Source organism: Oxyura jamaicensis, chromosome 13 (assembly GCF_011077185.1).
Source record: "Oxyura jamaicensis isolate SHBP4307 breed ruddy duck chromosome 13, BPBGC_Ojam_1.0, whole genome shotgun sequence".
Taxonomy (NCBI): Eukaryota; Metazoa; Chordata; class Aves; order Anseriformes; family Anatidae; genus Oxyura; species Oxyura jamaicensis.
In genome coordinates this window covers 7,502,194-7,518,471 of record NC_048905.1, presented here as the reverse complement: position 1 = coordinate 7,518,471, position 16,278 = coordinate 7,502,194, and the positions used below count along the sequence as shown (strand labels likewise).

At 43.8% G+C, this 16,278-nt stretch overlaps 1 protein-coding gene across 4 annotated transcripts in view; it reads left to right on the top strand.

The window, feature by feature from the left end:
• Window positions 1-16,278, top strand: part of LOC118173894 (protocadherin alpha-C2-like) — an 81,333-nt gene that overhangs the window by 28,248 nt on the left and 36,807 nt on the right. Inside the window, exons 1-4 of one of the 4 annotated variants that reach the window (XM_035338849.1) lie at window positions 401-5,102; window positions 5,272-5,301; window positions 13,712-13,770; window positions 15,853-15,941. In XM_035338849.1, coding sequence (XP_035194740.1) covers window positions 2,553-5,102; window positions 5,272-5,301; window positions 13,712-13,770; window positions 15,853-15,941 — 2,728 coding nt within the window. In that variant the 5' untranslated portion in view covers window positions 401-2,552. Of the gene's footprint in view, window positions 1-400; window positions 5,103-5,271; window positions 5,302-13,711; window positions 13,771-15,852; window positions 15,942-16,278 lie in introns of those variants that run through there. The other 3 variants (XM_035338847.1, XM_035338848.1, XM_035338850.1) reach the window with 3 other exon arrangements.

The window sequence follows — 16,278 nt, the reverse complement described above, 5'->3', positions numbered from 1 at the left end:
GTGGGTTTTGTTTTTCTGCTACCTCTTATAAAGGGCATTGTTCATTTCTAGGAGTATCTCTACCGATGTAGTCCTTAAGGCAGGGCCTGAGATGTTGCTGTGGCTTTTGGTCTCTTTTATTGGTGTGATGAATGTTTGTTAGAAGACTTAATGGCTGTACACTTAAGAGATACTCTGGCCTGTCTGGATGAAGCCAGTATTTGATTGTCTGGAAAACTGAGGGTGTGTCCCTTCAGGCTTCTGTTTTATGTGTTGACTGCAAGCGATTTTGATACACAGCCACATAGTCCATGTCTGTTAGCCTCGTTATAGCTGTCCATTCCAAAACTTCAAAATGGCCAAAAATGCAAATTAGGGCTTTTAGCATTTTTTTTTCTTGTTTGTTTTTCGTAAGTCTGTCAGGGCATTTTGTTTTGAATCTGTAATTGTTATGATCTTGAAAATGGGTAACTAGCCAAAACTATGAAGCAGATTTTTTTAAGTGTTTGGCTCCAGTTTGGGCTACTGGATGAAATGGGCAGATTTCCAGATGTTCTAGGCAATTGGCTTCTTCATCTGCCTGTCTTGCTCTGCACAGACCTACATTTGTCCTGCTTAAAAAGATAAATAGGGTTGGGTGATTCCACCACTGTATTTGCAGACCCTGGAGTACTGGGCATGTTAGAATAAATATGAGGGTAAATATTTGTGCCACAAAAATGGGCTGAGAAGTGTACCAACACATCAGCCAAAACATAAATAGGTCATCATGCAATTAATGTTGTTTATTCTAATGTTCCTCTCTGATAATAGTGGCCATGGATAAACGTGATAGACTGGTAATATTAGCAGTGCTGAGTCAGAATTAGAACAATTGTTCTCTGGGGTTTGTGCATCGGGTACATCATAGTTAAAACCTTTGGGATTTACAGTGTAAGATTGTGCTCTCAAAAGTCACCCTACATGGTGAGGCGTGCCCAGGCCCACAAAAGGGCATTGAGAAAGGTTTTAGCTGAACGTTGGGGTCAACAGATAGACCAGCCGAATACAGAAAAGATCCATTAGTCATTCCAAAAGTCTTGGTGGGGTAAGAAAGGGAAAAACAACAGGAAGAGAAATCCTAGAAACAGTTTCTGCACTGGGTAATAGGTACAATATAGACCCCTGTAGGACTGTGACCTGAGGTTTGTCTCCACAAATATATCAGCATAGTAACTTAGGTGTTCTATGAGTAGATGCTTAAGCTTATTGTCTTTGCTGGGATTTGTGGCATTACAGTAAAACTTCCTGCAGATGCAGCATGTTGCTGCCACCACTCCCCAACCCCCCACTGAGTTTGTTCAATTTCACGGCCCTGTTTTTTGTCAGTCCTCCAATATGGGTGTAGAGGAGGAAAGAACACTAACTGGAACACAGATCATATTGCACTTCTCCGTCTTCTCTCCAGCTGCACTTGATCACCTTGAGCCTGTCTGTTGCATTGGATGGAAAACTGAAGCCCACCTTAAATGCTCAGAACTCCTGGGTGTGACCTGCAGAATTCTTCCAGTCAAGCTGCTGTCGGGCTGCTGTAGGGGCGACAGGGAGCGGGGCAGAAGGAGGGTGGAATCAGGGCAAGGGGGCCCGCAGGGGCTGGGCAGAGGGACGGTGCTGCAGCAGAAATGAACCTCCGCGGGGGCAGAGGGGCAGGTCTTCGAGAAGGAGGTCGTCAAACCCACTGCAGCAGCACACAGCCGGCACCAGCCTTGGCTGGAGGCCCGTTTTTTTTCGGCTCCCTGCGCTGATTTAACCCTCCCAGGCGGATGCATTTTAGGAGTGCCGGCGGCTGGCGGCTCGCCCCGCGCCCCCGAGGCTTCAGCACCGAAACCGGGGCGGAGGCGAGGAGCGGTACGGCGGTACCGCACCCCTCCCTTCCCGGCCCGGCGGCGGCCACCGGCACCGAGGGGCCCGGCGCACCGAGGGGCGGCAACACGTGGGTGAGGCCAGTGCCGCGGGGGGGAGCGGGGCCCGGCCTTACGCCCTCGGCCGCCGAAGCGGGGCGCGGGGGCGGCTCCGTGCGCGGCGGACCGGCGGCGCCCGGCCCCGGGGTAGGCGCGCAGCGGCGGAGCCCGCCCCGCCGCCGGCAGCCGCCAAGGCGCTGTTCCCGGCGCTGGTGCTGAGCCGGAGCTCGCCCTGCCGCCGGCCGCCGCCGAGGCGCTGCTCCCGGCCCAGGTGCTGAACCGGAGCCAGCCGCGGCTTAGCGTCCTCCCCCGCCTCCGCCCGCGCGGCAGCTGGAGCAGGAGAAAGCGGATCCAGCGAGTCTCGGTCCCTCCTCCTTCCTCCTCCTCCTCCGCCTCCTCCTCTTCCTCCTCCCTGGAGCCGCCGGAGGGAGAGAGGTCGGAGCCGCTCTTTGGGGCAGCCGGCAAGCATGGGCCGGGCAGCGGCGCTGCCGGCGGCGGGGCCGGCGGCGGGGCTGGTGGCGGCCGGCGGCTGCAGCTCGCCGCTTCCATGAGGCGGCCGGGCGGCGGGGCGTGAGGCCGGGCCAGGGCCAGGCGAGGCGGCTCCGGGCTCCGGCGGCTCCCCACCCCCTGGCCATGGCGGCGGCTGCTCGGCGGAGACGCGGCGGGGCGGTGGCGCTGGGCCTGCCGCCGCCGTCGCCCCCGCCGCCGCTGCTGCTACTGCTGCTGCTGCTGGGGCTGGGCGCCGGGCGGGCGGCGGGCGGGCCGCTCCGCTACTCGGTGCGGGAGGAGCTGCCGCACGGCGCCTTCGTGGGCAACGTGGCGAGCGACCTGGGCGTGGATCCGCGGCGGCTGGCGGCGCGGGGAGCGCGGCTCACCTCGGGCAGCGGCCGCCAGTACCTGGAACTGGAGCTGGGCCGCGGGGTGCTGCTGGTGCGGGAGCGCATGGACCGGGAGGAGCTCTGCGAGCTGAGCCCCACATGCTTCCTCAGCCTGGAGTTGGTGATCGAGCAGCCCATCGAGGTGCACAACGTGGAGGTGGAGGTGCTGGACATCAACGACAATGCACCGCGCTTTCCCCGCCAGGATTACCGGCTGGAAATCAGTGAGTCTGCCGTGCCCGGGGCCCGCTTCCACATCGAGAGTGCCCAGGACCCCGATGTGGGCACCAACTCGGTGCAGAGCTACCAGCTCAGCCCCAGCCGCCACTTTGCCCTGGACCTTAAAGGCTTCCAGAGTGGCAGCAAGCTCCTGGAGCTGGTGCTGCAGCAGCCATTGGACCGGGAGCAGAGTGCCCTGCAGCAGCTGGTGCTCACTGCTGTGGATGGTGGGGACCCCCCCAAGTCTGGTACAGCCCAGATCTCTGTTCGAGTTGTGGATACCAATGACAACTCCCCTGCCTTTGACCGCTCCACCTACACCGTGAACCTTCTGGAGAACTCCCCACCTGGCACCCTAGTTGTCAAACTCAATGCCTCAGACCCTGATGAGGGCTCCAATGGGGATGTGATTTATTCTTTTGGCAGCTATACCCCACAGAAGGTGAGGCAGCTGTTTAGTGTGGACCCACATTCAGGGGAGGTGCGGGTTAATGGTACCCTGGATTATGAAGAGGCATCCTCTTATGAGATCTATGTGCAAGCCACTGACCAGGGCCCCGTCTCTATGGCTGGGCACTGCAAGGTACTGGTCAACATTGTGGATGCCAATGATAATGTTCCTGAGGTGGTCCTGACCTCCTTGTACAGCCCAGTGCCAGAGGATGCAAAGTCAGGAACTGTGGTGGCCCTGATGAGTGTCACAGACCAGGACTCAGGGCTGAACAAGCAGGTCAGTCTGCGTATTCCCCCTGGCCTCCCCTTCATGCTCAACTCTTTCAAGAACTCCTACACCTTGGTGACCCAGGGCAAGCTGGACCATGAGAAAGCAGCAGCCTACAATATCACAGTTACAGCTACTGACTCTGGGAGCCCCCCTCTCTCCTCCCAGAAGGTGATCCATGTGGAGATCTCTGACATCAATGACAATCCTCCACGCTTTGAGGAACCTGTGTACTCAGTTTACATCCCTGAGAACAACCCCCTTGGAGTCTTGCTTTGCACTATCAAAGCCACTGACCCGGATGTTGCCGAAAATGCCTATGTGTCCTATTCTCTACTGGATAGGGAGATTGAAGGGCTACCTGTTACCTCCTATGTCTCCATTAAATCTGACAGTGGCAACATGTATGCTGTCAAATCCTTTGACTATGAGACACTAAGGGAGTTCCAAGTGGTTGTCCAGGCTCAGGATGCTGGGATCCCATCACTGAGCAGCACTGTCAGTGTCCACATCTATGTGGTAGACGAGAATGACCATGCTCCACAGATTCTGTATCCTACCTCAACCAACAATTCAGCAGCCCTGGAGATGATCCCACGCTTGGCAAATGCTGGATATTTGGTAACCAAAATTATAGCCATTGATGGGGACTCAGGACAAAATGCCTGGTTGTTCTACCACCTGGTTCAAACCTCAGATCCAGATTTGTTTAGGGTAGAGCTCCATACTGGGGAGATAAGGACTACTCGCAAACTGAGGGAAGAGAGCACACCTACTTACAACCTGACGGTGGAGGTGAGAGACAATGGAGAGCCACCGATGTCCTCATCAGTAGCCATCACTGTTGCTGTGGTGGACAGAGTTTCCAAAATCATCCCTGATACAAGAAGGCACATTAAAAGTCCAAGCAATTACTCAGAGATCACTCTTTATCTCATTATTGCTTTGTGCGCCATCTCCTTCGTTTTCCTTTTCACAGTCATTGGGCTTACTGTGATCAAGTGCTACAGATACAGTTTGTATGGTGACTCCTGCTGTACAGGTTTCTGTGGGGTCAGAGAACGGTGCCCTGCTGAACTGTACAAGCAGGCCAACAACAACATTGATGCGAGGTTGCCACATGGTTTAAAAGTGCAGCCCCATTTCATTGAAGTGAGGGGCAATGGGTCTCTGACTAAAACCTACTGCTATAAGGCATGCCTTACTGCAGGATCAGGAAGTGACACTTTTATGTTTTACAACACCTGTGGCCCAACAGCAACGGGTCCCTCTGCAGTGGTGACTGAGAGGCATCTGACAGGACAGAGTGGGCAGAGTGCACAAAACCTGATCATACTTAAAAATGACTCCATTACTCCTAACGAGGTGAGGCTATGTTGATAAATGGTCAGCACAGTGCAAATTTTTGCTTAAGAAAAGGTTCAAGCTGGAAATCTCAGATTATGTGTATTTATCTACTTTTGGTCTTGCTGACACATAGCTACAAGACATGGTTCTAAAGTATGCTAATGTGTGCAATGCATTTTGTTTCTAGGTAAATACTGGGTCTTTCAGGGTCCATTTGGTAAGTTCAGTATGTTTGTCTGTTTGAGATTCACTTCATTTCTTCAGCATATGCTATGTAGAATATTGCGTCCGTCCCTTTTCTCTTACACATCTAAAATTGCCTGCTGTCATAGAATGCTAATGAATGACAGATGTGGTCTTAAATCTTTAATGCTAAGACTAATATTGCAGGAAAAAAAAAATAGATTAGCCTGGAAATCAATAGATTATGGCAATTATAGATGTTTGCTACTTCATTGATTTTATACCTATGCAAAGTTGTTGGATTTAGATCATTACAAAAATATGCTTTGCTTTCTGATGTAGGCATATTTTAGTTGTCTGAAAGCTGCAAGCCCTTCTTTAGCAGTATTTGTTCTACCCAGTGCTGCATTTTATGTTTTCTCGACAGTGACAATCCAGTGATATCTTTATAGAGGATTACAGCAAGTTACCATTGTTGTGTTGCAGTGTGACAACTAACAACCTGCTGGGTTGATATTGAAAATTGTTTAACACCTATGGTTTGGCCAGCAGTGTTATTAACCTTTTCAATATTTTCCCACAGTGAAGAATTAAGGGTTACTCTATGCTAGCATGCAGCCAGTCTGCAGTTAGTGCGTAGTTTGCATGCCCTGCACTTTCCTTTGTACAGTTAATAGATTTAAACTGAGAAACACTGGAAACATTAATTCTGGTTCACAAAAGGAAAATTTTGCGATTACTGTGTGTTGTTTGTACCCTAGGATTATGGCAGTCATAGGATTGGTTCATGCATTAATGTATGGTATGCTTCTGAAATGTGGGGAAGCTAGGGGGGTAATTGTGGTGGGATAGAAAGGAGCCTGACTTATGTACCCTTGATGCAGAAATATAATTTTATTTTTTTTTACTTATTCACATATGAAGATGTAAGCCTCTTTGCAACTGGTGTTTAGTTACACAAAGATACACAAATCTTAAGGACTAGAAAGTCTTCCATATAAGTGCTTTTAAAAAGTAGCAATCATCTATTTAAAATTAATCCATTTAAAGTTAAGGCAGTGTTTTTCTGTAAATCACAGTGGTATGGTCTGGAGGATTTTTTTTTTTCCTTTTCTATGCAGTTTTTGTACCTGAAAATCTCTCTAAGTATAATAAAATCTAGAATCTCTTTGATATAGGAGGGGACATAAAAGTGAAATATTCTGCAAAATATACGTCTTTAATCTGATTTCCTGAAAAAAAAAAAAAAAAAAGTATTTGAAGATGTCTTCACTTTGGATGCAAGAGCAGTAGGTAGGAAATTAGTTTAACAGACAGATTCCTATCACATTTTAGGGAATCAGTCCATTCAGTGCAATGAATTAGCAAGTTTTGAAAATGAGTGCAGATCAGGCACGGTCTTTAGAGAACGAACTAGCAAAGGCCTTTCTGTCTGTACTTATGATCCAGAAGAGGAATCAGTTATTACAGTAGTTCTGTGTGATTTAAACAGAAGTGAAATTCTGACAAATGCTACTTGTCACGAGTACTTTTCTTAGGTCTCCAGTTCTTAAACTGACCTGTGGTAGTACCTACCATGAAGATGTATCAGTGCCAGCTATCATAAGAAAATTGGTGTATGTAATGGTTACTAATTCCTAGCTAATTGCATACTATAACATTATATGTCTTTCTCTTGTTTCAGCCTCAACATATACACTGACGATATCATCCATTGCTTAGTAACACCATATTCTACATTTTAAGCATAATAATCTTCATATTACTAGATCTTTGGAGAACTGTGTTTCTCTTTCTTAATTAAAGTGAACTTTAATTAGTCTCTAAAGGCTGTCCTTTAGTTGTGAAGCTCAGTGACAGGTATCATTGTCCCGTGACATTTTACAAAGTTAATTTCTGATGTGTGTGTTGCATCTGGATAATGTAAACAGGTCTCCCTCTCTCCCTTTTTCCCCCCCTCCCTTCTATCTCTCACTCGCTCTGTCACTCTCAACAGGTTTTGGAAATGGATCTTCTATAAACTGTTCAGTGATAAGGATAGAACCAGCTGAATGGGCTCTGTATGCATGCATACCATGCACAGAGTTTCATGGAGACTAATGTTTTACAGTGAGATGACAAATATTTTGAAGTTATTCAGTATTAATCTCAGTAATACTTGACACAAACAGATCTTAGCCCTTTTCATATTTACCAGTAATTTCAGAGATATTAGTAATTAGTCTGTACTAAGTTGTGAATGACTTCACTGGGTTGTTACATGGATGCAATAGAGTGGAAAAACAAGTGTATTAAGGATAAGTAGGGGGTTCTTTGTATCTGTTGATGCACTGATGCCTGACCAGTCTGACTTGCACTGCTCATGTCATAATAGTGTAATGGGAGCTTATTTCTGCAGGGTAGCCTCTGCTTCTGTGTTCACCCTGCTTTTATACCATTATAAGAATATCTCAAACCAAGTACATTTAGTAACAAGAAATCTGCTACCACAGCAGCACTGAAAACTTAGTTATTGCTGGAAGAAGTCTAGTGATAAGGATCAGCATGTGGGGTTATGAGAATCACTCTCTCATCAGCTAGATCACTGCTACAGTGTGACCAGGCAGGTAATGCAGACAAAAATATAAAAATGGCAAAGTATTATAGCTTCATTGCTGGAATCATGTGAGGTTATGAATAGCCTGGATTCCTGCCTTTTGGAAAGGGATGTATGCAGATGTGAAGGAGTGCATGAAGGTGTGATTTTGCTACAGGGCACTGCTGCAGTGATGATCTGTCGCTTTTCAGGGAAGATTTCAATGTTTTAGTCTTGTGTCCCTTTCCTTATACACCTGTGGAGATGCTGAGTGATGTCTGAGTGGTTTTTCTTTTCATCTCTCCTGTCTTGCTGTTATGGAAGAATAGAAATAGAATAGAATAGAATAGAATAGAATAGAATAGAATAGAATAGAATAGAATAGAATAGAATAGGAGTAGAATGGAATAGAAAAACCTTCAAAGATCATCTAGTCCAGCTTCTGTGCAGTTCAACTCATTCATTATGTCTTGTGTGTCACAATAACCTTTTCCTTTCAATGCAGAGATGAACAATTAGACTGACACACATTTTAGCTGAAGTTTTCTGCCTCAGAAGTACATCCCTAACGATGAGCAAGCAGTTTGAGGCCTTGGCAAAACTAAATGCAAGTGCTTCTGTTTATGGATTTCATTTTACCTTTTATGTGTGTGTGTGGTGGCACATGTGACTGACAAAAAAATGATGATTCATGCAGTGTCCATAACTAAGATTCCATGGTGTTCTGTGCATGCTTTTCAGAAAGAACAAAAGCTGTAAATCAGTGATGGTAAGATCGAGCAATTCATTGGAGTTTTACGGTTGTTGGAGCACACTGCTCTGCTTCTGGCTTCCCCTCTGTACTTTGCTCTTCAAAGACAGCTTGCTAAGCATGTGGGGAAAAAAAAAAAAAGCTGGCAACACTTGAACACATCTTGATACTGCTTTTAAATAATAGTGTGTTTTGAAGTGTCTAAATCTAGTAAACCCACAGCATTGTCTGGAGCAATCTTTCCAAGAGATTTCTCACAGAGGCTTTAAAGGTATTAATGGTGGAGTATCTTACAATCTCAGTTCAAGAACTTAAGCCTTTAAGAAACTCCCCAGCTCTACTGACATTGTAAAGGTTAGCTATAAATGTTTGTTCTTTTATTTAGGGGCAGTGTCTAGACCTATTTTGCTAAGCAGGGACAATGCTCTGTGCTTGAGGGAAATCAACTCCTAGTGGGATGCTTACTGCTGTGACAGCAGAAATTTGCATCCAGTATTAAACAGAGGAGTTTTCCTTGTCTTGAAACTCTTTACATATACTTTACAGAAGTTCTTGCCTGTTCCTTTCACCATAGGTTTCTGAGAGTTAGAAATGCAAATCAAAAATGCCAGGAAGCAAATCTTTGGGCTGTCTTTGGGAATTTTGCACTTTTCCAGTTTTCATTCTGATTTTTTTGTATGATGAATGCAAGTTCACACTGTAAGTAGTTTGTATTCTACATTGAATTAATCTTAAGCATATTCTGAAGGGAATCAGTAATAGAATTCTTCGTTTTCTTATGTCTGTCAGCATCATCTCAATGGAAAATAAGCAGAGCTATGAGTGGTCAGAGACTGTAAAAAGCCTTTTCTTATTTTTCCTTCAAAGAGCATATATTTGATAAATATATCTTATGTCATTCAGTTGTGTGTTTGCATGGAAAGAGGAATGGAGTGGAATGCTTTTAGCAGTCTCATCAGCTGGTAACTGTTTGTAAATGTTTGATTCACACTTCTCTACCTCAGGCAGGCCCTGTTCTAACACCCACATAAATCAATGGGAGGCTTTGCATAGGTTTTCCTGAGTATGGGACCAGGACAACGTTAAAATCTTTCAGAAGTTCCCTCTGTCCCAGGGACAAATCCTTAAGTGTGCTAAATCATTAGCTAAAAGAAATGACCAGGCAAAATTTATGTAACAATTTATTCTCAGTTAAACTTCTCTATGTGCCCATTAAATGCTTAAATTAACCCATACTGTGCAATTTAAGAACAACTGTGTGAAATTTTGCATGAGCTTTTTTTGCTCTTTTTCAGTTTGCTTATCAAACTTTCAGATAGGGTTGATTGGTTGATCACATTAATGCTTGTGGTTATGTGGTTGGTGGAATGTAACCCTGGTGCCTGGAAGAACCAGAAGAAGCAAACTATTGGCATGAGGTGATCTATCACCTAGTGTAGTGGCAAGCACTGCTATAGGCACCTCGACAGATTTTGACTCATCTTACAACTATGATGTTATGTGCTGTTATTACATCGGAAAAAAGCAAGTGATAGGAGGAACTGGGAACGGTGTTGGATTGTGTGGTTTCTCTCAACTCAACTGTTGCATGGCAAGGGCAAGACCACTAGACGGGACACATGGCCTCCAAAAACCTCTGAGGGAGAAGGCAGGCTAAGAACACATTAAAGTTAGTAAAATGGACTTGTGTGTGACAGTGAGTGTCTTGCGACAAGTTGGAGCTGCAGACATAAAGGGAACAGTATTATCATCAGCAGCAGTATGTGACATACTGACTGCATGGGGATTTACAAGTGGGAAGTATCTGGTCTACTTCAGATTCTGCGTTTCTCTTTGCACTTCTTCTCTGTACTCATGCTTCCTGACCAGCTGTGCCCTGTCCCGTTGTTGCTGACCTGTGACACAGCAAAGCCTGACAGGGCTTTGCAGAGGAGCCAACTGACAGCATTCAGCTTTTAGTAATGTAGTCTCCTGTCCTATGGAACTGTGCCGACACTACTCTACTTTGAGGTTGGCCATGTTGTGCCACAACACAGTGACTACTGACAGTACAGTTCAGTATGCCAGGTTTCAGTTTGTGGTCTGGTAAAAACGAACTGTTTAGAACCAAAGATAAAGGCCAACCCAAGCATGCAGACTGGGAATGCTTGATGGCTCTGTAATAACATTACTAATGCATCTGAACTGGGAAATTAATGAACAGGTTTGCTTCTCAACTACTATGCTGCCACTTAAATTATTGGTCATATTTTGCTTTTATGTTTAAAACCAGAGGATCTTAAGGAATTGTTTTCTGTAACAGAACAAAAAGAAAAGCCTGTGATAACAGAAGTGCAAGACAAACATGTATCTCTTGCTAATGTCCAGCCATGCAGTGCACACATGGTGAAATTGTGCCTAGGCAAAGGCAGACTGCTGTCCAACTGCCTGCTTCTCCTGTTCTTACTGTGAAGAATTTACGAAGTAGGGAAGTCCTCAGATATCGAACTTTTCCATTAAAAAGCAGTCCCCCAGAGTGTCTGAAAGTCAAATGTGTTGTGCAGAATTCTGGTTGGGATAGAGTTACTTTTCATCCTAGTATGGTGCTATGTTTCGGAATTGTGATGAAAATTGTGTTTTTCATATTTATGTTTTTATTTTTCCTTTTATTTTTAAATTCCCCCCCCCCCAGTTTATTAATCTGTCTTTAGCTCAATCCATGAGCTTTCTAACTTTTGCCCTTCCGATTTTCTTCCCCCATTGTACTGCAGGCATGGGGGACTGAGTGAGTGACTGTGTGAGGTTTAGTTGCCTATTGGGGTTAAAGCGTAACCCCAGTAGATCTTCCTATCTCCGGAATATATGTGCCCGAAAATTCATTCTGACCCTCTGGGACCAGCACTACAGCCCTGCCTTAAGAGCAATAGCAAATAGAGAACTGATTGCCACAGCTTCTGGATAGTAATCCTAGAAAATACCACAGTCTCCTAGTTTCTGATATTTCTGTTATACTGACATGATGAGTCTTGGTTGATACCATGTGGAATGAGAATTTCTAGAGATTCTCCTGCCATCATCACCTACTTATGATCTAATAGCTGAAAGTTTCCACTGCAACAGAACATAGATTTTTCCCTTTTTGTTGTTGTTGCTTTTTGTTTGTTTGTTTGTTTTCAGCTGAGAGCTTTCCAGCTCTTGGCTAGAAAACAAAAATCTATGTACAGTGAGAGAGTGGACGTTTTTCTGTTTTCTACTCCTACCCAATTCATGTCAGACTTTTCCAGCTCTTTCTCATGTCAGTTCATCTGTGTTTTGCTTCGGACTGTAGTAAGACTCTTCCTCTTCATGCTGCCTATAAGCTTGTGCAAATTTATAACCTGCACCTTTCCTATTGCAAACAAGAGGACGGGGACTTCCACCCTCACTCCCCAGTCTAACAGTTCCCCTGTCTATAAGAAAATCCCCAGCAGAGGAAAAGCCAAATCTTCTGGTGTCAGCACCCTTCATACATTAAGAAAGACAAACTCAGGAAAGGGTCTGATTAGTGTGTGTTGTTTTCTATCTTCTTTCACTGTGTTGTTCTATATGGTTGACTTTATAATTGTCTTGCCATCCCTGGGACTGGGGCCAAAATTGAATGAATCAGAAAATACTGGAACCATACATAATGGGTTCCTTGTCAAGCTGCTTTCTGCTAAACTCAGCAAAACCTGAGTGTGCCAGAGGACTGGGGGCTAAATGGGAAGGAAATTGCTAGTGCAGATGTTTAATGTGTGGTTGCAAATAGCAGTCTCCTCCCTTTCGTGTAATTCAGACCATAAAGAATACTAAGGATGCACATCATTGAAGAGCAGCTCACTCTTGGGTGAAGCTAGACTGGGGAAGTGTGGTGATGGAGTGGTGGTGGAAGTTGTAATTGCTCCATTTTTATTTGAATAAAACCTATTGATCCAGGGAAAAGCATGCCCCAAACCTCAAGAGGAAACACAGAGCTGGCTGTAAATAATTCAGAGCATTCAACACTTTCCTTTTCTGTTTCAAGTAATGGGGCCAAATTCATTTCTGATCTGCCTCCAATAGCTCAAAGAGAATTAAACCATTACTATCATTTATTATTTGTGTGTTTGGCACTGTATGAGACACACCAGGAATGAGTCTAGTCCATTATATTTCTGGACAAAAGTTTTCTCCTTGGATTCAAGTGCCTGAAGTTAAGCACTGTAATATCACATACAGAATATTGTCTTGAGAAGCCTGAGAAATAGCCTTATTATGTGCTTAGTGCTGTATAGAAGTGCATAATTTCAAAGGACATCAGTTTGCAATTGTAGGCTGTAATTGAGAATTCTTGTGATGGTGCCCTGACAACAAAAAAGAGATTTTTCCAGAACAAATTTTGATCAGCAGAGGATTTCTTAGTTATGTCTTTATTTAGCAAGCCACTCTACAGCATGTTAGCATATGCTGAGGTTTGTTGGTCAAAGGGTATTGCCATTTATTTTCCCCTTCCTTCCCCTATGCCCTCTGATGAATATGGAGAATGTAGTTGTTCTTGATATTATAAAAGAAAATGTCTGCCTTTGATAAAAGACTTGCTGCAGTCTGCAAATTTGGTACAATCTAGTGCGGTCCTCTGCAGTATGCTAAATGCCAGCAGAAGTTTCATGGCAAACAGGAGCCCACATCTCCTTCAGAGGGGGCTGTATTTTATGTCCTCAGACAAATGCCTGACTTTCCTTGACTCATCAGCTAAAGAAGTAGAATGTGTATTATGGCTTTATCATCCTTTTTTTTTTTTGTTTTCCTATGCTCAGAATATTTGTGATATGCAAAATAACTTTCCACCAGTTTCCAGCATTAAATATCTTTCCACAAAGATCATCTCTAGCCAAAGGCCTTGGCATCCAAACAAGTTGTTTTGTTACAGAGATGATCTCTGTGTGTCCATTTGAAAGTTTAGATTTGTAGAAGAATTTGTTTGAAGAATTTGAAGAATTTGCCAGTTATGAATATTCACAAAAAGCAAGTAGTTACATTCAGACTCTTTGACAACAAACACAAAATTAGCCAGATATACATGTTTTTCAGCATATGTAACACACGCTATAACAATGTTTTTCTGGGCTTCTGTTTTTACAGCCAAAACACCCCAATCCTGACTGGCGCTACTCTGCATCCCTAAGGGCAGGAATGCAAAGGTATGTAGTGTGCTTCTGGGCAAAGGGGAATTCTCTTTTGCCTCTGTGAAAAGGACAAAGCTGTTTGGATTTTCTGATGCACTAGACTGATGATATCTGTATGCTGACATGGAAAGGAGGTTCTGCTGCTGTCACTTTCAATCTCCAAGTGTTACAAATTTGATCTGACTACATATTCTGCTATTACTGTACTACCACAGAGCTGTGCTTTTGTTGTGTTTGCCTCCTTCCTTTTTTATGTTGACTGTCAAGGCATAATTGCTCCAATTATTGAATTATTTAATTGTGATTCTACACTTTTTGTTTACTTTAAAGCTCCCTGTTATCATTAATGTTGATATGCTTCAATAGACTGTCTGCAGCATTGATGCGTTTTCCATCTTGCTGTCTCTTGTTACCATAGAAGTATTCAGCTCCTACAGCCCGTTTATTACCCACATGGTACAATCAAGCTTATTACCACAGTTTAAAGGTAGCTTTAAAGATAAGAAACAGATTTTCAGATAAGGCAAAATGAGGCGGGGTCCACATTTCTTTTGACTGAAATTTCTCTGGTGAGCAGTCTCTGGTATAATTTGCTACTCAGTAGATCTGGAAAGAATTATAATAAAGCCCTCTTTTTGTAGAGCCTAGATAAAATATATTTACTTATATTTCATGAACTGATTAGCAAACTAGTCTTATATTAAGGTATAATCTGACATGATTAATAATGCTACCTTACAGACTGAGATGCAAATATAAGGCTGTGATAATTCCTAGTGATACTGCAAATAAAGGAATTTATACTTTTCCAAAGCTGTTGATGCAGTGGGGCTGTGGCCATCACCTTTTATCTATTATCCACAGTATTGTAGTCTTAAGGGAGAAGTCCAAAACTCAGATTCGGACTGTCCATCCCTGAGACTGTGCTTCACGTTGATGAGTGCACAGTCATCAACGTGTTCCTGCTGTGTTCTTGCTGTTTATCTGGTGGTGGTATTTTTGGGTCTCCAATTGCTTTCTGCAAAACGAATGAACAGTCTGGGAAGAAGGATCTTGAAACAGGATTTTTCTCACCTACCTAGGTATCTCATTTATAGGTCCATGGATCCAGGTGTGCTCTTGTGTATTACCAATCTGACCCTGTAGATCCACATTCCTTTTTATACCGAGTTCAAGATTTTGCCTAAAGTTACTTGAACGATAAATGAAGAGTCAGAGCTCATATGAAGCAATTTGTCCCACATGCAGGGAAGCTAATGAAGCCTTTCTGAGAAACTGTGTGTGTTCCTCTGTTCTCTCAAATCAGCGGCCCCATCTTTCTCTGAAATCTCAGTATCTAAGCCTGTGCGACCTACCCAACTGATGATTTTCATAAAATGCTAATTTTTTTAATAAAACATGTAGAAATTTGGTAACCATATGACCTTTGGCATTTGTCCCATTTAGATGAAATTGCCCGTCAAGGTCAGTTGGAAGTGTAGAACGGAGCTGAGAGGCAGATGAGCAGAGACGGGTTCACAGTCACAGAATTGTGCTTTTCTAATGAGTCATACACAGATAAGGGCCTAGTTTTGCATTAAAAGTAGGAAATTTTTCATTTCCTTGCATATAAAGTACTGGCTAATACAGAGCACTGATGTTTTCAAAGCCAAGTGCTCACGATATAACATGATAAAATTTAATGTGATGCAGTTTCTACATTTGTATTATTTCTCCTTCTGAATTGTTCACAAGAGTAGTGTACTTAGAGAAGCTCAGAACTAATTCAAGCAACTTTTTATTGCTTGCTTTAATGTTAATGCATTATAACAGGAAAGAAGGTACAACTTCCTTGTTAGAAACTTCCAGCCATTGAAAGCAGAGTGTCCTGGAGGTATGGTTGTTTTTTAAATTATGCCACAACTGTGTTTTTTGATTATTTGTAGCAAGTCAGAATAGCTAGTTCTCCAGTGCTCCATTAGAATTTGTTAGTGTGATGAAGTACTACAGCAGCACTTGCACAATGACAAAAAGTACCTTTGAAGAGTAGCAGGAAAGAGGAATGTTATAAAGCCAGAGGTGTACTGTATAATCTAACCATGCTATATGCTTATTCAGTGCTGTGCATATGGAGGAGGCAGGAATCTTACGTGGAGGGCCAGGAGGGCCTGACCAGCAGTGGCCAACAGTCTCCAGTGCTACTCCCGGTAAGTGTAAAAGTCCAAAATACATGTGGGGAATTAACATTAAGTGAAATTGACTACTTAGTCTTAGTCTTTTTCTATTGTTTTGTGTCTCAGAGTGAAGTTCATGTAAATTACTTTTTGGAGTCTAAATAGAGTGGAGTAATTAAGCCAAAAAAAAAAAAGTCTTTTTCTTTACTGCCTTATATGAGCTGTGGTGATAAGAGTCTTTGATCCCAGCTCTCACCCTACCTGTGGAGGTTATTGGTTTGTGTGACCAAAGGTTTCACTTCTGATGTTTGAATTCAGATTCAAAATACCCATGATTGGGTCTGGAGCTGATTGATGTGTCCTCCATTTC